Source organism: Oryza glaberrima, chromosome 11 (genome assembly GCF_000147395.1).
Source record: "Oryza glaberrima chromosome 11, OglaRS2, whole genome shotgun sequence".
In the NCBI taxonomy this organism is placed as follows: domain Eukaryota; kingdom Viridiplantae; phylum Streptophyta; class Magnoliopsida; order Poales; family Poaceae; genus Oryza; species Oryza glaberrima.
Genome location: NC_068336.1, coordinates 10,448,410 through 10,474,392, shown reverse-complemented (window position 1 = coordinate 10,474,392; position 25,983 = coordinate 10,448,410). Strand labels below are relative to the sequence as shown.

Sequence of the window (25,983 nt, the reverse complement as noted above, 5' to 3'; positions counted from 1 at the left end):
GCTACAACTTATACATAGCTTCTTGAGATGTGATGCAAAAATACAATTTTATTGTCAATACCGGGAGTCAACAATATTAAGTCACTAAACTACTCAACAATATTAGTCCTCCCTCCTAATTTTCTTTTTCTAAATGTGAGGGAAAAGCAAAAAGGTACCAGCCAAAACCAAAGTAATGATTTATCCATACTAAAAGAAAACAACTGATAGGTAAACAATCTAAACTGTTCACGTAGTAATTTTCTCATAATCAGGAAAGTAAACCAAATAATTTATCCAACATGATGTTTATTCAGCAAAAATTTTTGGAATGGACAGGACTGTGAACGTCAATATGTCAAGTTAAACTATTGGTTGTGCATCTTTTAAGTATAGATTATAGGTATGCGATTTTAGTACTTCAATCATTGCAAGCACAATATTTTTGTGAGCAGATACAATATGTTTGAAGGAATATGGTGAGTGCAATATAGTCAAATACATAACTTGGTTATAATGGGATTTCAACAAAGAGGGCAACACTCAATGTCTTAAACTGAAGCATTATGGTAGCATGGGAAGTTGGTTACCTATTGTTAACGAACTGAAATGAAGATAAGCAGAAACAAACCAAGTTTCCACTAATTTTTGCACCTATAAAAAAGAAAATTAATCATCAAAGATCAAACCATACGAGTTTGATTTCTCATCACTTAAGTTAGAGAAAGACCTAATCCTTGTACTCCTAGCAGCCATTAATATCTTACAGGCAAAAGGAATTCCAAACAGACAATGCACAGGATTCCTAGGGCAGGAATTCCAAGTGTAAAATGAACTGGACTTTTGGCGCGCTTCGCTGCGTCCCTCCGTTCATTTAGGGCTATGCAGTTAATGGACAAATATACACTAACATGGTAGATTACTTTGAGGAAAGCAAATAATAGGAGCATAATAATAGATGAAAAGAAGGAATTGCAAGGAATAGCCAATATAAGGGACAATGTTGAGTACAACAGGAGTAAGATTTCCTACCGTACAACTTGAAACTTGGAAATTTTTTTGAAAATATACAATTTTTTTACTGAAATTGTAAGAATATACTGATTAGGGAAAGATTTGCGGAAATATACCGCCGTCGCACTTTGGTTAAGCGAGAGCGCGATATCGCATAATGGATTAATGAAGGTGCCAGCGTTATCGCTAATTGAAACCGCGGGAGCGCTAATCCATCGGTCTCGCATTCCAAAAACGCTTGAACGACTCGGTCTCGCATGATCGTAGAGCGATTTCGCGGCCGTCTGACGCGAACCCAGACCGGCGGGGCCCCAAGCAGTCTCGCGCTTTGACAGCGTGAGAGCGTGTCCCACCTGCTAATTGAATGCATGAGCCATGCATGCACGTACTGGCATATGTTCATCTATATGTGTGTTCAGCCATATATACATGCATGCTTGGCTAATGTATATACGTATACATGCATGAGCCAACAAGAAGCTAGATGATCTATTTGACGGCTATATATATGTGTATGCATATTCGTATATACGGCATGTTCACTTGTGGCCTGCATGGACACGATTCAGCGGCCGTATTCACTAAGGCTATGCACGTATTCGCCGGTATAGCCGGTATTGATTTTTGATTGAGCGATAGCAAAGCGCTCTCTCGCTTTGCCAGAGCGATACCGCCGTCGGTCTCGCGCATTGGGACAGCGATACCAATATCGGTCTCGCACTTTGCGCATGCGAGACCAACGGCCCACTAGCGCCCAGTCGTTTCGCCAATGTGGGTCCCGCAACATGCTCGGTCTCGCGCGTTGGGATTACGAGCCAATTTCGCTCTCACGCTTGCACACCGCGATACCGGCGTGACAACGAATCAATTCCTTCACGTGGCGCTCTCGCTCTACGAAAGAGCGATATCGTGGCAGTCTCGTTGTTTCCACAAGCGACACCGCCAGCTCAAATGCACCCTCGCGAGTTGATAGTGCGATAGCGTGGCGGTATCGCATTTTGTTGTCGCGAACCTCGGTATCGCTCTTCCAAGCCGCGATACCGATAGTATATTTGTGCAAATCATTCTCCATCCGGTATATTTTAGCAAAACAAATCCATAAACAGTATATTTTCAATTTTTTTCTTGAAACTTGCAGGTAGATAAGAACATCCCAGCTAACTAATTTGTGCAGCAAAGCTCTATTATCAGTCTGTTTGTGCAGCAAAGCTCTATTGTGCAACTAATTAGCAGTGACACCCTTAATATACTTAAGCTAAATGGCAATTCTCACATATATAAAGATTGTTATAAAATGAGATGGCAATGCAACTGCTTAGGACTGAGAAAGCACAAGCTCAAGGCTGATTGATAGCCAAGCATGCACTTACAGTCTTCACAAACCTGAGCACCTTCTGTGGTAGCAACCAATCATTTTTATACAGATAAGACAAAAATAATTATCAGATTCAATATTCACATTTACAATTAGATTGCACTTATTTCTCTCTAAAAACATATTCTACATATAATTTCAAACTACCATCTAGAGTAGAAGGTAAACTGGAAAAGAACATAGATATTAGCAATATTTATCCTTCTTGTACATAGAAACACAACTGTAATGTACATTCAAATCTAGTAATCTGCTTTTTAATTAGCTAATGACGATGGCTCGGCGCCTTACCGTTTGTTTTAGACATTGTAAAACTAGAACTTATATGAGTAGAACGTGAAAGCATCTAGAGCAGACTAAACTTGATAGGAACCAATGTGTTTCTTGTGGTGTTTCAAGGTTGTCAGTGAGAAAAAGTTCTTATCAAGAACATGTAAACAGATAAAAGGCAAACATATTTTTGGCACATTGTGCGGCACACGAATGGCATTACAGAGGGCACCTGATCATATCTATAACGAAGCACAAAGGGTCAAATGATCACCACAAAGCCATTAACCGAATTAATTGGCTTCCCTAAAACATCTCTACTAAACTAATTATTTCGGCATTAGGTAGCAGAAAGGTAAATTGGTCAGCTAAGATATTCTTCAAAATATCTGGCAAGTATGAAACCCTTTTATCATTTATGGGTTTTGCAAAAAAACAAAGGCGTTCTATTGGTCAATCAGGATATATAAATCTTCAAGGAAAAAAAATACATACTTCATAGATAATGTCAGAGAAGGAAGAATGGCAATGGGCAGCTGCACATGTGAACAATAGAACATTCGTAAACAAAATTCATGCAACGATACCAACACTGAAATGTTTGCAGTTCGACCAAAAAAATACAACCATTATAGCTAGTTTTATCACCATGTAAAGGGAAAATCTGGAGGGCTTGACCAAATCTGGCGCTATGTTCTGCTTTGAGCCATCGTCAGGCCACCACACGCGCAGCACGGCGGCACCGCTGGGCGCTGGCTTGCCACGCCATGAAGAGCGAGAGAAAAGAGCACGAGGTGGGGGATTAGGGTAAGAGGCCACTGAACCCATCCACATCGAGATGCAGAAGGGGCGCCAGCCCACTGGAGCTGGAGAAGAATTGCACCAGCTGAAGAGAACACAAAGCAAAAAGAACCAAATATGAATTACAGAGACAAAGAACTACTAAACAACGGAGAATTCATCACAGCAATAGCCCATGGCAATGCAACATCACTGGATCCAGACCTTCATGGCAAGCTTGAGCTCATGTACCCACCGCCTGCAGCCACAGCAGGTGCTCGAACAGCAGCGCGTCCATGGCGACCGCCACCGCACCGCCGCGGGCCCGCTGCCCAGCCGCCGCGAGGAAGCGCCGCACCGACCCGGTCTCAAGCACGGCCGAATCGACATGGAATAAGCTCCTATCCCCCTTTGTCGTCCCAACCTCCACCCAAATCACATCCGTTGCCATGGACACGGAGGCGGAGGAGCCGAGGCGCCGGTACCCGCCCCGGGAGGGGGGGGGGGACGAATAGGGCGGCGAGGCGGCGACGAAGGGGCTGCATCTGGCCACCTCCTCGTCGTCGGCGGTGAGGAGGAGATGGCGATGGCGCCGCCACCCACTCTTCCCCCAAGGTCAACGAGGTCGCTGCCCACTCTTCCCCCGAGGCCGCTACCGGATCCGGGTGGGACGAGGCCTGCCGTCGCCGGATCCGAGAGGACAAGGCCTGCCGCCTCCGGATCCGAGTGAGACGAGGCCCGCCACCGCCCACTCTTCGCCGAGGTCGTCGCCCCCGCCGCCATTAGCTCCAGGCAGAGCCGCCCCAGCCACCGCCAGCTCCAGGCCGGAGCCTGAGGCGGCCGAGAACCCCCCTTGACGCCGCCAGCTCCTGCCACCGCCGCCCGAGGAGGAGTGGAGAGCAAGAGAGGAGAGAAAGAGAGAGGGAGGGGAGAGGATAGAAAGAGAGAGAGTGAATGAGAAGGGGGAGATGAAAAAATTTGAAGGGAGGAGGAGGGAAAAACAATTAATTTTAAAATATTAAAACTTCGAATCAAAAGTTTATGGTATTAAATGAACTCATATGAAAAAGTTACTGAAAATAAAGTTGTAGAACTCGTTAAGATCTACCAATTTTCTTTTGAACATTTCTCCATACGAGTTTGATTGAACTATAAAAAATTTGAATTTTAAAATATAAGAAATTCAAATAATATTTTGAAGCAATATATGATTTCAAATGAAAAAGTCATCAACAACAAAGTTGTATAACTCATCAAGATCTACAACTTTAGTATTGGTCATTTTTTCTTTATGACTTTGTTTGAACAGTTTAAATTTGAATTTCAAATTATGACAACTTCAAACAGCATTTTCAAACACTAAATGATTTCAACTGAAAAGGTCATCAATATCAAAGTTGTATAACTCATCAAGGTATATAACTTTTATTTGGGTCATTTCTTCATCCGGCAAAGCGACTTGTAACATTGTTCACAAAATGTACATATCTCTTTAATAGTTTATAACTTTTATTTGGGTCATTTCTTCATCCGGCAAAGCGACTTGTAACATTGTTCACAAAATGTACATATCTCTCTAATAGTTTATAACTTTTATTTGGGTCATTTCTTCATCCGGCAAAGCGACTTGTAACATTGTTCACAAAATATACATATCTCTCTAATAGTTTATAACTTTTATTTGGGTCATTTCTTCATCCGGCAAAGCGACTTGTAACATTGTTCACAAAATGTACATCTCTCTAATAGTTTATAACTTTTATTTGGGTCATTTCTTCATCCAGCAAAGCGACTTGTAACATTGTTCACAAAATATACATATCTCTCTAATATTATATAAACTATTAGAGAGATATGTACATTTTGTGAACAATGTTACAAGTCACTTTGCCGGATGAAGAAATGACCCAAATAAAAGTTATATACCTTGATGAGTTATACAACTTTGATATTGATGAAAAAGTTGAAATCATTTAGTGTTTGAAAATGCTGTTTGAAGTTGTCATAATTTGAAATTCAAATTTAAACTGTTCAAATAAAGTCATATAGAAAAATGACTAAAACAAAAGTTGTAGATATTGATAAGTTATACAACTTTGTTGTTGATGACTTTTTCAGTTGAAATCATTTAGTATTTAAAAATGTTATTTGAATTTGTCATAATTTGAAATTCAAATTTTATATAGGACAATCAAACTCAGATGGAGAAATAACCAAAATCAAATAGGTAGATCTCAATAAGTTGTACAACTTTGTTTTAGACAACTTTTTCACATAAGTTCATTTAGTAAGATAAAATTTGATTCGAAGGTTTAATATTTTGAATTAATTGAAAGAAGGGACGTAAAATGGACTTCTCGGTGAGTGAGGAGCAAAAGGCCTATTACGGGCCAGCCCTTTTGCTGATCTCTCGCCGAGAAGTCCATTCTGCCTCCCTATTTTCAATTAATTCAAAAATATTAAACCTTCAAATCGAATTTTGTCTTACTAAATAAACTTATGTGAAAAAGTTGTCAAAAACAAAGTTGTATAACTTATTGAGGTCTACCGATTTTATTTTGGTTATTTCTCCATATGAGTTTAATTGACCTATATAAAATTTAATTTTCAAATTATGACAAATGCAAACAACATTTTCAAATACTAAACGATTTCAACTGAAAAAGTCATCAACAACAAAATTATATAAATCATCAATATCTACAACTTTTTTTTTGATCATTTTGCTATATGACTCTGTTTCAATAATTTGAATTTGAATTTCAAATTATGACAAGTTCAAACAACATTTCCAAATACTAAATGACTTCAACTGAAAAAGTCATCAACAACAAAGTTATATAAATCATCAATATCTACAACTTTTGTTTTGGTCATTTTGCTATATGACTCGGTTTCAATAATTTGAATTTGAATTTCAAATTATAACAACTTCAAACAGCATTTTCAAATATTAAAAGATTTCAACTGAAAAAGTCATCAACAACAAAGCTATATAAATCATCAATATATACAACTTTTGTGTGGGTCATTTTGCTATATGACTCTGTTTCAATAATTTGAATTTGAATTTCAAATTATAACAACTTCAAACAACATTTTTAATTACTAAATGATTTCAACTGAAAAAGTCATCAACAACAAAGTTGTATAAATCATCAATATCTACAACTTTTGTTTTGGTTATTTTGGTATATGACTCTGTTTCAATAATTTGAATTTGAATTTCAAATTATGACAAGAGCAAACAACATTTTCAAATACTAAATGATTTTAACTGAAGAAGTCATCAACATCAAAGTTGTACAACTTATCAATATCTATAACTTTTATTTTGGTCATTTCTTCATCCGATAAAGTGATAGTAACATTATTCACAAAATTTATATCTCTTATATGGTTTTGAAGTATTTAAATCGCGACGAAATTGCTATAACGTCACAAGTTTTGGGCCGATTTATGACGAAATCGATAAACTGTCATAGTATTATGGGCCTTGTATCCATAGTTGCATATCCGTGACGATCTCTGAAAACATCATTTCGTCAAATTTCGTCACAGATTAACATGTATAGTCAATAAAAAATCATCCACAGATAGTTTCAACAAAAATCATCCAAAAATTAAGAGGGGAAAGAAGGAAAAAAAAGAAAAACATCGGCCGCCTGGCCCTCCACGTGCACCCGGCCCGGCAGCCGCCGCACCACCATGCGACCCTCCGCGCCGGCCGCCCGTCACGCCTCCGTCAGCTGCTGCAAGCCCGCCTGGCTCGCTCGCCCTCTGCCGCAAGCACGTGAGGATAAGAATAGAGAGGAAAGGAAGAGGATAAGAAAAGAGAGGAGGAGGATAAGGGAAGAGGTGGTTGCTAGAGGATAAGTGTGAGGGATTATATACTATGCGTCGATTTTTAGTTTCCAACCAGGAATAAAAAGAGTAGGGGGCGAACACGTTTTCAACCGGGGCTAAATATGATTTTTAGTCCCGGTTCTTTTTTGAACCGGGGCTATTGTGGTTTTTGGCTGACCCAGTAAAGATTAGTTCTTCAGTAGTGGCTAGTGACAGACTGAGTGTCGACAAAAGTCTTTCTCGGCAGATAGTTTGACGCTCATAGCTGTTTATACCGATAGATGAGTGGAGTGCTTCCATATGTACCTCGTGGTGTAGTGTAAATAATACTCCCTCCATCCCAAAATGTTTGACGCCGTTGACTTTTTTAAAAATGTTTGACCGTTCGTCTTATTCAAAAAAAATTAAGTAATTATTAATTTTTTTCCTATCATTTGATTTATTGTTAAATATACTTTTATGTATACATGTAGTTTTACGCATTTCACAAAAGTTTTTGAATAAGACGAACGGTTAAACATGTTTAAAAAGTCAACGGCGTCAAACATTTAGGGAAGGAGGGAGTATATCACTTAATCTGGCTACATACTTTGATAATTATAGAAAAACATATACTATGGTTTATTGAACTATACTCCATAAATCTTGATCTTGAGTTTAATGATGATGGTTCATTTCTCAAGATGATATATTGCTACGGTCACTATGTCCTGGTTATCATCCCTATATATAGTTCATTGAAAATAGACTAATATAACAACTAAAGTATTGTTCAACTATTAATGCGCGCTTATGTCACAGATCGTATTGATAACAAAATTATATGCTATCAACTGGAGTTTATATGCCACACTCTTGCTCCGCTCATTTACTCTAAATGATCTTTTGTTAAGACAAAGTTCGGTTAATTGGCTCTATGACTTTAAATTAATCTATTTAATATAGGACGTGCTTCTATATGAACTCCTTTTCCTGTAATAGTTTGTTTTCTCCAGAACTTTACTTGTGACAATATAACTAATCATAACCGGATATATGCCTAGCTCCCAGATCCATCCTATGGCGTGTTTGCTAGATTTGGTTTCTAGAAAAAGATATGCATACACGATCGATCCTTTGAGCCTACTTTCGTTATATGTTGCTATATGGTCTTAAATGATTAAATCCGAACTATCAACATCTAATTAGGCTGTTCCTTCAAAATTATTTCCTAAGTTACTTGGATTTTTAATCGTGATACAGAATTTAGATTGTGTTCGTATTTACTTCAAGAACATATAATTTTGTCAAGTCTTAAGAATATTACAGAAAGAAGAAATTGAAGTACTGTAATAATACATATTATAAATTTACAAAAATAGTTTGAAGGAACTTTGAATTTATATATATGTCCTAATTTTTTTTTCTGTCTACCTTAACTAATTATTTTTAACTTTCTTGGACCATCTCTATGCAGGGTTCAATATTTTATTTTCAGTGTTTGTATTGGAGGGTGCCGAAATACCGAAATTTTCAAAATGTTGAACAAAATATTACCAAATTCAAAAAAGTGAAAAATTTTAAAATTTTCGTCCAAAATAATATCATGGAGGGAGGGGGGGTTCCAATACAACCAAAATTTCGTTCCAGAATTCTGAACCCTGTCTCTATGCTAAAGCCCATTAAAGAGAAAACCCCACCCTCAGCAATCCCTCTAGCAGCCGCCGCTACTGCTAATGGATGCCCCAAACTCCAACGGGGCTTTTAACTATTTGCCACTCTTACGAGTGGTGCTTAACAATTTGCCACTAGGCCCACATGTCATAGACACATGAGGGCCCACATGTCATTGATAGGGTGTGGCAAATCGTTAATTGCCATGTCACAAGAGTGGCAAATAGTTAAATTTCCCAGCTCCAACAACCTGATCTCCTGCTTCTCCTCCATCCTCTATTCCATACTCTCCCCTCTCTATTCCATATTCACCTGATGCTTGGTGGATTGTCATCTCTTATAGTTCTGTTTTAGTGATTGATCTCAATTGCTTCTGTTTGTCTCTAGGACATTTGTGTGGCTGGGTGAATGGATTTCACATTTGTGGCTGCCTCCCTAACTGACACATAGAAAAGTTCGTTCGGTGGATAAATCTGTGGGATTGTCACTAATTTGCATTTATATAAATGGAAATTGAGTAAAAACTGCGACATTTGTTACTTTTTCATTCTAGTCCATTAAGTCTTGGAAATTTGGAGGTTACCCTTAGTTTAGGGACTGAATTTTAATTTCCCAAAACTCAGGGGTTCTTTTTCCCTAAAATAAATAATTTTTGAGAATTTTTAAGAGATGGCTCCTGGTCCTAACTTTGTGCCCTTAATTGTTTTGGTTGCAAAGTATATGGCATAAAGCAACTCTATTTTTCTCTTTTGCCAAAACTTAAGTTTGCAAATCTCCTAAAGTAATTGTGTGTGCTCATTGATTACACAAACATTTTCTATTGATTTAAATTATCCTATTGGGTTGACGTACTTTGAGTTATAATTGTATCAATGCACTTTATCAGATGTATGCATGTATATAACTTATGATCAGATAATTTGTGAATAAACGTTACAGTCTGGTGATTTCTATTATGCAGCTGTGTACATCTTTCAATGAAGTGTGCGCCAACTAATACAGGCAGCTCATGACCAGCAACTTGGTATGAATCAAAAAATAGACTATCTGCGCTTCCTCACAAGGTTTACACTATCTAACAAGAATTAATGTATATGCTTACGACTTATAGCAAACAATGAACAATCAACTAATAAACCGTAAAATCCAAAGCAGAAAACAACAATTCAATATATTCGTAGGTCTGGTGAGCATCGTGGCTCGATCAACACCCCCTCTCAGCTAGTATAACCGAGTCATTAACATTACTAAGACTACAACTAAAAACGCCGGTTGTTACAAATGCCACAACATCATGGGACGTCCAATATGATGCCTCCAAGAAAGTCGCAACATCTAGGGTGTCATATCGTTGCTACTCCAGCCATCCGGAACTAGGTATTTACCAGCAAATTCCATTCCGAAAAACAAAGATGAGAAAATGCATCGTGACATCGCCACCAGAAAGGTATGTGGTGTCCACAGGAGTCACCGATGTCGATCGGACGTTGTCATTGCTCTCGGATTAGGTCATCCCGATCCACACCGTCCTTGGAGGCACGCTGGGGCCGCCAGCCGAAGTGTCATGACTCATCGCGCGCCACCACCTCAGCCGCTTGTGCTACCATCACTGGCATGTCATCGGTGCCAGTGAACAGTCTAGTGGCTGCCTTAACCTTGTGCAGCTGCCCTCTCCGACATCTAGACCCGATGGCATCTACCGCTGTCGACCTCAGCCGCAGGCCACCTCACCGACTCGCCACTGATACGCCGCCATGTTGTGCACTCTCCGCCGGAGAGGAGGAGGATGGGAGAGGCAGGAGAAGCGGCCGCTTTGGGTTTGGTTTTTCCATTCCACGTAAAACGAAGAATCAGGTTGTATGTTCACACCCTTTGCAGCCAAGAAATTAGCTTTCTTTTCTTCAGTTTTACCCTTGCTTTGATGGATAAGCGCATAGCCTCCGTTGTTCGCAATGAGAGAGATTAATTACTGAATCTTGTATCAGACTATCAGTTCTAATAATAATCACATCGATCGATTACAAGGCACATAATGAGAAATGGGAACCCTTCAATGTTCCAATAATATGCACCTGCTGATGATAATCACATCACAATTGACAAGCACACACAAAAAAAAAAATGGAAACCGTTAAGATTCCAATCAAATGCACCTGATTTAGTATCTCCTGCCGCATGCATTTCCTCCAGGGCCTGCTTGGAAGATTTTCATTTTTTTCCTCTGATTTTAAACTCAACATATGTATATGTATGTATGTATGTATCTGTGTGTATATAAGTATCCATCTATCTATCCAAAGAAAGGACAAATAATTTGAGTAAGCCTTTTATATTACTACCCTTAACGGTCCAAAGTAAATATTGAGTGATGAAAGCGATTAAAAAACCCTAAATTAAATTGTAAAATTCAAAATTTGTTGGGAAACACAAAAATTGTGACAGTGGAGTGATAACTCAATAAGCACATGAATCCACCTATTAGGATTTAAATAATCTTGATGTCTATAAATTTTATGAATGTGCTGGTATGTTTTTAATATAGATTTAACAAGACTATGAATTACCGCTGGTCTCTTTCTCTTTGAACATCTTCCGTGTAGGAAAAAAAAATTGACAAATGTGCAAGCTCCAATAGTTGGGACCTGTTCCCAGACTGTGATTTGTGAAACGGAGCCATGGGAAAATGGATAAGGATCGTCATAGATAGTGTATCTGGATAAAGATCCAGTGCAATCCACAATTGTGGTTGTTGGATTGCTTTTGCCGTCGTCGCGCACCAGTGTAGCACTGTTATATCGTCCTCACCATCTTTGAGCTTCCTAATCAAATTATTGGTGGCTCTAAGATTGCTTAAGATGCTCCGTCCTTGTCTTAGGCTGCATTCGTTTTAACAACTGGTGCTGAGCATATTTTCTAAACTATTAAACAATATATTTTGTGTAAAAAATTTTCTACATATAGGCACTCCTACAAAACAACACATCAGTATCGCCTCATCAGTATCGGTTTAACTACATCCAGCACTGATATTGGTTTCCCAACCCTCAAACGCCACGCGCTACCGATTAGTGCGGGGTTTTCTAAAAACCCAGCACTAATGTTCTACACAGCAGTAACAGATCATTAAAAATCTGGCACTAATATGTGAAACATCAGTGCCAGGTTTTTAAAACCTGTTACTGATAAAACTGAGTCATCTAGCCTAGACACGTTCTCGATCCCTCTTCTATTTCTTTCCACATTCTCGATCACTTTCTCCCTCGACTCTCACTCCTAGTCACAGGTATTGGTGGCATGACGGTCACCCTAGCGGGCACCGGCGGCCTCTCTCTCTCTCTCTATTGGTCGCTGCTCCTCTTCCCTCTGTTGTTATCTTCCCTCTTTCCCTCGACTACTATTCCCCATAGCGGCCACCATTGGTGGCAATGGTCGCCCTCTTAGGCTATAGCGGTACCTTTCTCTCCCTTTCTCTATCGGTCGCCACACCATCCCCTCCCTCCAGTCTCTCTGTGCCTCCCTCTCCCTAGCCAACACCACTGATTTGTGGTGGAGGAGGCCACGCAAAGGTTAGATCCAGCGGCCCCCGAGCTTGGGCCTGAGCTCGGTGGCCACCAGATCTAGTCCCCACGTTGCCTCTTCCATCGTGATGTGTAGGAGAAGGGAACGACGAGCTAGAGGAGGCAGTGGGCCTGATTTGTTTCAATGACAACGAAAACGACAACCTGGTGGAGGACAAGGAGGTAGCTGTGGAACCGGTGACTCCAGACTGAAGAACAGGGAGTTCAAGAGAGATCGATGGCCCCAGTGGTGGTGAGATGTGCACTTGTGGTGATGTAATGATATGTGATATTGATTTCGATTCTTTGGATGTTGATTGATCTATGCATATTTGATTTAGTGCATGTGTAAATTGGTCTTTGAGATGTTGATGTTGATTTGGACAGTATCTGTGTATTGATTTGCACATTTGGTATCGATCTGGGCATATATTTGTTCCTTATTTGGACATTTCGTATATTACGGTTTAAGCCGGCTCATCCTTTCTTCTTTTAGCAGCTCGACGCGCTCATCGGTGCCAGGTCCTAAACCAGTACAGATGAGGGAATCATCAGTGCCAAAATGTTTTTGTCAGGGCAGGAATGGGTACTGATTCCGATTACAACCTGACATTGTTGATGTAGTTTTTGGTAGAAGTGAGAAGCTAATTTCTTAAAAGAAAATCAAATAAACCTATCTTCAAGTTTGTAATAATTAATATTTAATTAATCATGTGCTAATGACTTATCTTATTTTACGTGTCATCCAAATTTTAGCCGATCCGATCTTTAGAGTGCAGCCTTAGCCACCGCATGTGCAGGTGTGGTTCCAGTAGTGGCTATATATACACCTCTGAAAATGCTCAAAGGACGCCCATCTTACCTTATCCCTTAATCCCTCGTGTTCCAGGTATATATCGTTCTCGCTTTCTCGCAAGTTATATTATGTTAAGAATTTTTTTTCTTGCACCAGAAAAAAAAAAGTAAGATTGATTAATTAAGTTAAGACGACTTGAGTTGATATGCTTTATGCTTAGTGTTGGCATGCATGTTGTTTGCACATCCACACACACACTGATCAGGTTTATTTTTTTCAAAGGTGTAAATTCAAATCGATCGGACTGGTCTGAAGTCATGTCAAGTCCTCTTGTTCTTGCTTCAGGCATAGGAGGGAAGATCAGAAAGGAGCAAGTCAAATCGGCCGTGGATCAGTACTGCATCCTATTTTACCTTTTCAACTAAATTCCTTTGTTGGTCACATCTGATTTATGTAGTGATGCATCTAATAAATCTAAAGCTATGTGCTTATAAGAGTTGATTTATTTCAGTACATAGAGGGAAGCGGAAGATGTAAGCTAATTTTACTATCAAGAAAATAGTGATGCATGCAACTAAGCAACTTTAACCAGCTCCTCACTTTATTTATTGTGCTAATGTTCAACAATCATCATGTACTAAAAAATTGTCAGGTGTTCCATCGTATCAGGTATGAGAAGTATCACGACATTTATGGAGGTGAAGTCGAATCACGGACATCCAACTATGCTGATTTGGTACTTTTTAGCTGTTTTTCAGAATAGATCCATATGGCTTAGTGAGATAGATTCAGAATGAGCATTGCTACGCCTATTAAAAGTTAACTAGGAAGGAAGGAAGCCCGCGCAGATGCGCGGGCAATTTATTTATATAAAAAACTACCGAAAAAAGTCATATATTATCATAAAGAACCAAAGATTACCTTATAACTTTACCCTGAAAGAAGGAAATATTTATATCATGAAATATGCCATAGATTTTAATATACTAAATGATAATGTCTATCATATTCAAACAAAAATCACTTTATTTCAGTTATATGCAAACTTTCCTATCATCCTTTGCAAACGTAATATGAGTTTTGATCTTTTTTTTCTTTTGTTATATATCTAAATTCACATATACATATTCATGGGTAATATACAAAGGAATACTCTATATAGTCATTTTTATACCACAATTTATATGAGAACAACATAATTTAAAAGATAAAATATGGTTCCATATGACATTTTCTATTGTATGTTTCGAATGGTAGTCTCTTTTATGTACATAATTTTCTATGTTTTTTTTTGACAAATATTTTTCTCTTATATAAAGTAGGGTATGTGTATGTGTATTCATAGGGTGGGTGTCCACACGTTTATATGACTGCCTATGATTGTCTTTTACTTTGTTAGTTAAAATAATACTTTCTAGAAAATTAGTGAGGTTGGCATGAAGCAGCCACATGGCTGACTTCTTTGTCAACCTCGCAAAGAGTGATTGATACATATATACATAATTTGAGGAAAACCTTAGGGCTACAAGGAAAGAAACAAAAACTACCAGACATGGTGGACATATATGCACTCTTTTTTTTATATCTCCAGTGTATGTACGTGCATAAGCGAGGGCTTATGTGAAGAAATCTAATTTAATGGTTGAAAATAATAGATTCACCGGTTTAAGTGCAAATTGATGGCTAGATGTTTTTTCCCTTATATTTTTTCTTAAATTTTCTCCTATTTATTAGAGTATCACATGGCATCTTACAAGTGTTTGTAAGAGTATAGGAACGCTATTACTCATACTCACAATCTACTTGTAGTCAACTATTGTTTATAATGATTTTGTGGCATCCTCTATTTACCTCTCATTTTTTTTTGTTAATGGTTGCCACTTAGTATCATCCTTTATTTTTTAGTGCTTGATGACACATGTGCTTACTAGATGTTAACTAATTATTAGGTGCATTGTGCATGAATGTACCATAAGCAATATAACTTGTTGAGAAATACCTGTATATGTAGGTACATACTTTTCTTAAGAAGGAATACATAGGTACGTACTCATCATCTTGTACCACTTCACTGGCATGTATAAATAAATAGAAAGTGCTATATATATCGTTAGATTGACTTTTTAAAGCCTCACCAATAAGAAGAATGCCCACGCACCTGAAAACATATATTTTTACATCATGTATTTTTTATTGTACATTTTTTCACCATATTTGTGAATTAATAAGTTTTTCTTTTCTACTATAGAAAATAATATTTTGAAAAACCATCTGTTTTTTTCTACCGACGTACATATATTAGGCTCTTATAGCTTCTTTTTACTTGTATATATACGTACATATTTTTCTAAAGTAAACAGTACTTTTTAATAGTTTTCTATCATACATACGTTTAATAGTTTTTTATCATACATATACTTTTTTAAATGAACAGTACCTAAAGATTTTTTTTTAACCGTGCGTACGTACGTCAGATTTTCCTTCCTTTTCCATTGTTTGTACGCACCTGAGATTTTCCGGTATAAACATACACATGATTTTAAGAGGAATTAAATAGATCTAATCTAATAGTCTAGAATAACGGGTCCAAAGTGTTCGTAGGAACGCCACAGGGTGGCTTAGGAGCGTTTGTAGAAAGATTAATGGACTTTTAGTATATAATAGATAGATATGAATAAAGCTCTAATCCAGATGGGAGTCACATGTAATCTAGATTTACATGCCACATCAGCGGTTATAATAGTTTGGCAAAATTGGTTATATACAATATTAAAAGTTCACGTTTTTAGTTTTATAGCACTAAAAGGGGTTCGCATCCTCTGCCGTTGGGGGAGAAGTAAAGCGCACAGCGAAATGTGAGGAGGGCTACAGTGACATACTGTAGAAATAGTGATAAAACACTGCACAAACAGTGCCGAATATGTTTTATTATTTTTTAGTTACTGTAGCGATTAATCTTGTGCATCCAAACTTGATCCAATTGCTATAAAATACCCCAACGGCATGGGCACTGTAGCTCTCTGCCATTCCAGTTGGAACGACAGAGGATGTGAAGCCCACTAAAAGATACCGGCCGGTTCACTTTAATAGGACCTAAAGTTCATCCCATTCCCATTTTTAACACTTCCATCAATTATCCATCGTTTTTCGTCCGCCTTCATCATTATTGACGTAGCCACGCACACGATATGACGTTTCTACCCTCATTGTTATGCATTCTACTTATACTTGTTAGGGGTAGAAACGTCATATCGCGAGTGGCTGGGTCAATAGCGATCAAGGCGGACGGAAAACGATCGAGAATTGACGGAAGTGTTAAAAATAAAAATGGGATGAACTTTAGGTGATATTAAAGTGAACCGGTATCTTTCGATGCTATAAAACCAAAAACATGAACTTTTGATGCTATATAACTAATTTTGCCTAATAGTTTCGTAAGAGGAAACATGTGCGTACGACCTTTTCCAGTTGAATTAGGAAGAAGGATTTGGCATTTCCTCACTTACCCTTCCCGGCCTTTTTATCTCCAAATGTTTATTTTAAGATATACTCCGTCCGTTTCAAAATGTTGACCGTTCGTCTTATTAAAAAATTTTGTGAAATATGTAAAACAATATATGTACATGAAAGTATATTTAACAATGAATCAAATGATATGAAAAGAATAAATAATTACTTAATTTTTTTAAATAAGACGAATGGTCAAACACGTACTAAAAAGTCAACAGTGTCAAACATTGAAACGGAGGGAGTATAATATTTCTCACAATAAACCAAAAAAAGACCTTAATGTAATAAGCCAAAAGAGACCTTAATGTTCAAGGGAAGTTTAAACTTCCAGAGCTTCTTAAAAGTTTTAGAGCCCTATAAAAAGATTTCACTTTGAGAAGGTTAGTATGCTTCCGTATCACCTTCCTTTTCTCATTTCTTTTTTTTAAATCTCCTTTTCTCATTTCTTAGCTCCATCTCATGACATTCTTATTTAATTTTCCCGTAAAAGGCTCCTTTACAATACAGGAATTTGAAAACAACGTGATAAGAAAAATACAAGACTAGGATGTCGCTTATTGAATCCCATGGGAATCAAAACCACATGAGTTGTACAAAGTAAATGTTTAGATATTACGTAGGAAATGTACAGGAAACTTTAAACTATATGTTGATTTATTAGTGAGAGAAGGAAGAGAGAAAGAGAGAAGGTGCACTGAAACTTTCAAAGGAATTCAAATTGAGGTTAGACCACTTACTAGAATTCCTCCAAATTTGGAGGAGATTTTTCCATCCTATGAGATTCCTTTGAACCAATCCTACCATCCAAATGCTGTCAAAGGAAAATTTTCCACAAGGATTCAATTCCTCTATATTTCAAACAAATATATACCTTTAACCGATTTGAGCCCTACAGCTCTTCTGAATTATTATGATATTTTTAATGTGTCAGGTAAACAAGTACTATGATCTTGCCACCAGCTTCTATGAATACGTTTGGGGAGAATCATTACATTTCGGCACCAGGTAATAGAAAACATCCTAGGTTTGTGGTATTTATTGTAGTATAGTCTATAAACATGTCACTGCTATAATAGCTTTATGGTATTTTGCCAATACACACAATGTTTAATATATGTTGCTCCAATTAGGTTTGAAAATGACTCGTTTTGCCCTTGTGTTGGCAAGCAAGACTTTCTTACGCAGCTAGTTAATAAAAGCAACAGTTCTTGAACCACCAAATCAACCTAAACTTGTATAATTCATAAAACTAGGAAGGTAGCTAAGTATGCGACATTTATAAGAGCGAAATATTGACCGGAGATCAACTGCCACGATTACTCCATAAATTGTTTTCACTGGTATTAATTGCTTATATAATTTTCTAACCTATTACTTTTATGTTATATCATATTTAAATCATATCTATAAGCAATTATTTATAATCTTCTTCATCATTTGAAAAGAATATAATCTTATTTTCTTTAGAAAATATGTCAACAAAAGTAAAAGTAATGTGTTTTTCTTTTCTTTAATTGCATATATTATCATGGTTTATTAGAGGATGAATTGGGTGGGATATGAGGCTTCACTAAATGTATGAGTTTATATAGCCTAATATGATTGATGTAGCTTGAGAGGTGATCCATCCATGAACATTTTCATTTAGAGTGGGTCAGTTGCTCCACACAACCTAACATGAATACGATAATGACGAAATATAGTTGCGCAGTAATATCTTTGAAATGTAATGTCCCATGAATACACGCTTGTTTATTATATAACATAGATCTAACGGTTAGAAATAATAATGGTTCCACCAGTTTAAAAGGCATAGTAGTATTCCAAAAATGTAGCTTGAAAATTATGGTTGTTTTTATATCCAATATTATTGCGAAGTGAGTGTAGCGTAGTTATGTTCCTTGTGATGGAACATGCCCACCCGGATTCAAGTCTTAGACTTGATACGGGTGCTCGCATTTACGGCTAATTATTCCTTCAATGTTGACATATCCGTTGGCAGCAGGACGCTTGTGGTGCTTTCGTCGATCTCAACATATGTCGGCCCAGTCTTTAGGAGATGCTCATAGGGGTAGGATGTGCGTGTGTGCGTTTATAGGGGTGAGTGTGCGCGTGTTATGAGCGCCTGCGATTGTATGGTGTTTCTTAAACAAATACCCAATATTATAGATTGTTTCTCCCCATGTGTTTTCATAAGGGTGAGCGCATTCAGAGCACATGCATTATATAGTATTTCTTAAAAAAGAATATTATTGATTGTTTCTTTTTAGTTTAATAGCTAAAAATAGGGAGGGGACGGATGATGTTTTGTGCATGTGAGGGTGGGGAGGAGGTGGAGGAGATTTTATTCTTCTAATTTTTCTATATTATTTAACTGAAATCCGATGATGGGGTGTTTCATTTTTTATAAGAATTCCAAATATTATTTCCCTTTTTATAGGAGGTGACACATTGCGACTTAAGATTTTCTTAAAAATAGATCTAATAGTTAAAAATAATGGATACAACAATTTAATTGGATTTTTTTTAGAATTTTAGGATATGATACACAATGAGTCATGAGTGTTCTAGAGGGCGGTTATTGATTTTTGTTATGTACAATGATTTAGTACAACATGTTACATATTTTTAATTAATTTTTTCGTTGTTATTTAATTGGCATGCAAATGATAGTGTCTACCTTCAAATGATGCATTTTTAATTTTGTATAGTAAATGATTTATTTATTTAGTTATAAAATAAAACAATAGCTATGACTGTTTTTATATTATGTTAGTTAAAACAAAATAGAAGATGGGATAATTGAGCTGGAGAGGAGAGGATGGGAGAGTCAGATAGGGAGGGCCAGAGGTATATTTAAGGCAAGAGGATACGAGGAGATTATTGTTTTTCAAGATAGATCGAATGGATCCTATAAATACAATTTATCTTACGGATACTAGAAATACTTTGGGTATTGTATATTCTAATTAAACTACTTAAATTTTTATAATTTAAGTGCATGTTATTAATCAGAAGATTTAAAAATCTATTTGATTTTTTCTTAAAAATTTATGGATGAGTGAACCATAGCTAGTTTGTAGAATATATATGTCCCAAATTAATGAATTTCTATAATAATATTAGCTATATGATTTTAATAATATATGTCCCAAACTTGGATCTTCAATCTTAAAATATATAATAGTAAATAATCTATTGGAGTGTACCAATAAAAAATTAGCTATATGATTTAGATAATACAGTTGTTTAAAATTTGTTATCATAAAATATTTTTTCCATCTATCTAAAAGAAGAAAATAGTAGAGAAAGGAAATAGGTGTGGAGGTATGCACGCACGTACATACTGGACTGGCGGGGATGAGATATGCGGGCCTTTTTTTGTCCTTTTCTTTTTGGCGAAATAAATATAATGACAAAATATAATTGGTAAAAAAAATATTTCCACCTTTCTAATAGAGGAAAATAGGAGAGAAAAGAAATAGGTGGTATTCCTTTTTTACTTGGACAAATAATTTAATAGTAGAAAACAATGGGTCCACCGTATATTACAGAAAATCGACGGCCAAATGTTTTGTTTATTCTCAAAATTTTTGTGATTTTTCTAATTTATTAAAATGTCATGCGGCGACGTAGGAGCATTTGTAGGAGTGCTACGTGGTGTCCTGAGTACGATTGTAGGATGTTTAATGGACTACTAGTATATAATAGACGATATTACACTGGTGGAGAAGTGTTTTTTAGTCCCGGTTCGCAACCCCCCTATAGTCCCGGTTTTCAAACCGGGACTACCAATCTATCTTTAGTCCCGGTTCAAATACCCGGGACTAAACATCGATATTTAGTTCCGGTTAGTAACACCAAGCGAGACTAAAGAGAGAGTTGGGGCAGTGAGATGGTCCCCTTTTTCTTTTTTTTTTCTTTTTTATTTTCTCCCAAATCAAACCCCCAATCCAAAAATCAAAGTAACATCTCAAATCTACATCACAAATCAAAGTTACTTATACACACAAATTAAATACATCACAAATCCTATAAATATTACAAACAAATCAAATACATCACAGATCCATACAAATATGCAATGAATCACAAAATTATTCATCCAAAAGTACATCAGTGAAATCACAAATAATTAAAAAAAACAATACGGGCTGCCGCTGCCGCCGGCCGCCTGCCCGCTGCTGCTGTGCGCGGCCCACCGGCCGCCACCAGCGGCCCCGCCGGCCGCCTGCCCGCCGCCGAGGGGCGCGGCCTCACCGACCGCCGCACGGCCGCCTCGCTCCGCCACCGCCGCACGGCCGTCGCCGCCCGACCGGCTCCCGGATGGCCGCCGCCTCCCGTCCGCTGCACGGCCGCCTGTCGCGCGGCCACCTCGCTCCGCCGCCCGACCGGCCACCGCACGGCCGCCGCCACCCGTCCGCCGCACGGCCGCCTGCTGTGCGGCCGGCTACCTCCCTCGCCGCCGCCCGGCCCGCAGCAGAGAGGAGAAGAATCGGAGGAGGCGGGGAGGGGAATCGGAGGAGAGGGGAAGGGGGAGGAAGGGGAGATGAAGGAGAGGAGGCTGGTATACCGAGGAATTAAACAATGGAAGAGGAGAGGGAGTCTTAAAATGAAGGAGAGAAAAAAGGGGAGGGGTACCGGGTACCGAGGAGAGGGTAGCGGCATGCGTGCGGCTCGGCAGTTCATTTTTTTTGTCCCGGTTTGTATAAACAACCGGGACTAAAAATAGATCTTTAGTCCCGGTTGTTTATACCAACTGGGACTAAAGATAATTGGAGCTTGACTCCACCCACCAACTTATTTGAACCGGGACTAAAAATGATCTTTAGTACCAACTGGGACTAAAGATCAAAAAAATTTTAACCGGGACTAAAAATGATCTTTAGTCCTGGTTTTTATTGCATCCGGGACTATTGTGAAATTTGGTCGACCGACCAAAGATGGTTTCTCCACCAGTGTTAAGATGAAGCAAGCTAATAGGTAATGTAAAGGTATAAAATAACGGATCCATAAATTTAAATATAGTGCTACATGAGATTACACAGTGCCACGTGATGACCTAAGAGCGCTTATGGAAGCACCACGTGACTATATTTATATTTATAGAGTAATAAATTTTATTTTTTATAGTATAGAAGATCTTATTTTAAAAAGACCGTCTATTTTTTTCCGATGTTATAACATCGTACATATATTTTCCTTTAGGGCTTTATAGCATTTTTTTTATCGTGCGTTCACCGTACATATGTACACATGTTCCTTTGTATTTTTCCATCCAAGTGAACAGTTTATCAATGTTTTTTTTGTCTCTATAGGTTTTTTATCGTACACACGTATGTTCTTTGTTTCTTTTTTAATAAACAGTACCTAAAGATTCATATATGTATGTACTTCCTCCGTTTCATAAGGTAAGTCTTTCTAGTATTGTCCACATTCATATAGATGTTAATAAATCTATACATATATGTGTGTCTAGATTCATTAACATCTATATAAATATGAGTAATGCTAGAAAGTCTTACATTATGAGATGGATGGAGTAATTACTTTCATACGTACACGTATGTAAGTATTTCCATCCTACGTAACTATTTTCATGTAAATAAGTATTTTTGGTAAATTGCTCGGATATAGAAAGCATAAACTTTTCAAATGGATCTAATCCGACGGTTTAAAATAATGAGTCCACCATTTTAAATGAAAATCGATGGTGGGATTGTAGAATGTCACATGGCGGCCTAGGAGCGCTTGTAGAAGTGCCACGTGGTGGCTTTGGAGCGTTTATAGAATGCTTAATGGACTTTTAGTATATAATAGAAGATAGATAGATGTTATTGGTGGTAGGCCCATACCAAACATAGCAACAGGTGAAGATTGTGACAGCGTAAGAGAGATCTTGCACAGCAAGTATAGTAAGGTTGAGTGATCACTGATCAGCAGGCTATACAAATTGGTCCAAATTAGCACAATCCTATATGGAAGGGAGAGAAACAAAAGGAGGGATCAGAAGAGAGTCGGAAATTCATCTGTCGTGGAGCACTAGCACAAGAAACAAGCTAGGCTCTATCGCACTTCTGCACCCAATGCACTTGAGAGGTTATTTGGTTAAGGCCACACAGACACACAGTATCACGTCAAATGTTAGACATGTTATAGTTTATTAGGTTAGTTTTTACTTGTTTGTTTCAATTGTGATAAGCCATACTTTGTTCCTCCATTGGCTTGTATACCATATACCTATTGTCTAGCCAGACATTGTCTTACTTGTGGCCAATAAATTGTTGTCCATACTTATGGCAACTTGAGTTATGTCAATGTTGTTCAGGGTTTCAAATTTTGAAACTGACACTTCTACCACAGGTGGGCGATAGAACCGAAATTTCTGAAATTTTGGAAATTTCAGAAAAATTTTCTATGGAATTTTTTAAATTTTTCACAGAATTTGAATAAAATTTGACCAAATTCAAAAAAAGAAATTGCAAAAAACCAAAATTTTCGGGCGAAACGTGAGCATTTCGGTGAACCCTGATGTTATCCAACAATCAAGCAAGTGCTGGTCAATATAGTTTATGCGTTTTGTGGGCCTCTATTTTCTCTCCACCATCCTGTGTGACCATAAGATAGAGAGAGATGTTTATATCTGATCCAAATATTCTGTACACACGCAAGAATAAAATGCTTGAGAATTTATGCACAGATGGATTTCAAGTTGTAATAAGTTTTGTTTGCTTGAATCTTTTTTTCAGATGGCATGGAGAAACTTTACGCGAAAGCCTTAAGCGCCGGGAGCATTTTCTGGCCCTGCAACTCGGCCTCAAGAAGGGGATGAAGGTCAATGTTCTGTTAATTAACAACCTTGCATGCGATGGGACATGGCAATGTAATTATTGCTACTGATGACACAGTTGAATCATGCATTCCTTCTCTGTATATACTGCAGGTCCTAGACGTGGGGTGTGGAATTGGAGGGCCCTTGAGAGAAATTGCCAGATTCAGGTAATGAAGATTCTATAATCACCACACAAATTTATGCTCATGTGTAAATTGACTTTAGTAAAACAATAATTCAATGCTACCCAAATTTAGCTCAGCATCGGTGACTGGATTGAACAACAATGACTACCAGATATCAAGGGGCCAGGTAATGAGTTCTTGTTTCTTTGTTTTCTTTTTTTTTTAACTTTTTTGTCGGGAGTCATAATATACTCCTTCAAGTGGAAAAAAAAAATGAAACTGCCACCATGGCGAAATAAACAGTTGAAATTTGATCTTCAATTTCAGGAACTCAACTTTTCTGTCGGTTTGAGTGAAACTTGCAACTATGTGAAGGTAGACACGTACCCTCCAACCACCATTTCAATATTCTAGGATCATTTCAGCAACAAAAAAACAAATTGCCATGCAGGGTGACTTCATGAACATGCCAATCCCTGATTGTACCTTCGACGCAGCCTACGCCCTCGACGCGACGTGCCACGCCCCTGACGCTGTATGCATAGTAGCTCACAGAGATCAAAGAAAAAAAAAATTTCCCTTTAATTTATCATATCTCCAGCAGATTTGGTAAAATGAAAATCGTTCTCGGTGTGTGAGTTCGTTCAGGTCGGTGTCTACAGTGAGATCTTCCGAGTGTTGAAACCGGGAAAGTTGTTCGCGATGGACGAGTGGTGCCTGACTGACAAGTATGATCCTGACAACGCGAGGCACCTGAGCATCAAGGGGGAGCTCGAGCTCGGCAATGGCTTGCCGGACATCAGAACCACCAGGCAGTGCATCCAGGCTCTGAAAGATGCAGGCTTTGAGGTGCAAATGAACTTAATTGCATCTTAATTTCAGAGCCCAGCAAATTAAAGCTTCTGAATTCTTCAAACCTGCAAATTGGCAAATCATTTATTTATGACCAGATCATCAGATTAAAGCTTTCTTAACTCTATGATCTTGTGTTTATGAAGGTTATATTGGCGAAGGATATGGCAGAGGAATCGCCGTTGCCATGGTACCAGCCTCTTGATCCCAGCCAGCTCTCGCTCACACACTTCCAGTTCACCCGTATCGGCCGCTTCCTCGGTCAAACACTGGTTAGTAAGCAGTTCATCACCCAGACTGAAGCAACTGAATTTTTAGCATGTTCTTGGGAGAGACTGTACAGTACAATTGACTTCTTTTTACCTGCGAAAAATCCACAGTTGAAGTCGCTTGAGTTCCTCCATCTTGCCCCGGAAGGAAGCCTGAGAATCTGCAGATTCCTTGCGACATCGGTCGATTCCCTCGTGAAGGGCGGGAAGTAAGTCGATCAGCCCTGCCATCCTCGAGCAAATTTGAAGCAATAAAGTTTGAATTCATGTCCAACTTGAAACAAAACATTGCTGATTGAATGGTGATTTTTTTGTTCCCAGGGAAGGGATATTTACACCCCTTTTCTTCGTCTTGGCTCGCAAACCTCTGCAGAAGCAGGAAGAACAAATCTGAAAAGAGCAAGTGTGGTACTAGTATCACCTTTACTACTACTTTTCTACTTTCAATGGTGTGCCAAGTGTTTGTCATAAAATGCAAAACAGTTTGATCAGAGTGTACTTGTCTGAACCTGCCTGTGAACAGTGTGTACATGGAAAACATTGGTTGTAAACTTAGTAATTTTGTTATGTGGAATAATTTCTGTATGTACATGAATTCAATAAAAAAAATATGTTCCATCTTTCTCTTTTTCCAGTAAATTCAACATCAACAACAGGCGGAGTGTTTCAGTCAATAGTATTTCACCAAACCGGAAATAGAACACTTTAAAGACTATTAGGACTACTTTGAATCAAATGATTTACGATGGAATTTTAAAGGATTCAAATCCTATTTGGCTATTTGATACAAAGGATTGGAGCTGTCCAAATCCTATGAAATCCTATAAAATAACTCATTGCATGTAGATTTTAGAAGAAACTTAGCAAGTGCTTCAACATCATGGAAAATTCCTTTGAGTATCTATCTCTCTCATTCGATTGCAGTATTTTTATGCGGTCTAATCAAACGACTATTCATGTGTTTTGCAATCTTCTATTTTGCACTTACATTCCTATTAAAATCTTATATTTTTCCTACTCTGTTTTTCCGCTTCCAATTTGAGTACAAATGTCCATGTTTACATCGAAGTAAAATACAGTTAAAACCTACGGGGCATTGCAGAGTATCTGAAGTTCTGAACATGA

At 37.9% G+C, this 25,983-nt stretch overlaps 1 protein-coding gene across 2 annotated transcripts; it reads left to right on the top strand.

Annotated features, from left to right (window-relative positions):
• The first annotated feature begins 13,342 nt into the window (after positions 1 to 13,342).
• Positions 13,343 to 25,423, top strand: LOC127755018 (cycloartenol-C-24-methyltransferase 1-like). Of its 2 annotated transcripts, XM_052280647.1 has the most exons (13): positions 13,343 to 13,363; positions 13,553 to 13,664; positions 13,940 to 14,006; positions 17,712 to 17,785; positions 23,530 to 23,614; positions 23,724 to 23,779; positions 23,870 to 23,924; positions 24,065 to 24,112; positions 24,189 to 24,272; positions 24,386 to 24,586; positions 24,736 to 24,861; positions 24,970 to 25,067; positions 25,180 to 25,423. In XM_052280647.1, exons 2-13 carry the CDS (start codon positions 13,588 to 13,590, stop codon positions 25,250 to 25,252), a joined length of 1,044 nt encoding a protein of 347 aa, XP_052136607.1. In that variant the 5' UTR covers positions 13,343 to 13,363; positions 13,553 to 13,587; the 3' UTR covers positions 25,253 to 25,423. The 2 variants fall into 2 exon arrangements, with proteins under 2 accessions (XP_052136607.1, XP_052136606.1); XM_052280646.1 differs by lacking the exons at positions 13,343 to 13,363; positions 13,553 to 13,664 and having other exon boundaries at positions 13,705 to 14,006.
• Positions 25,424 to 25,983: the final 560 nt, after the last annotated feature.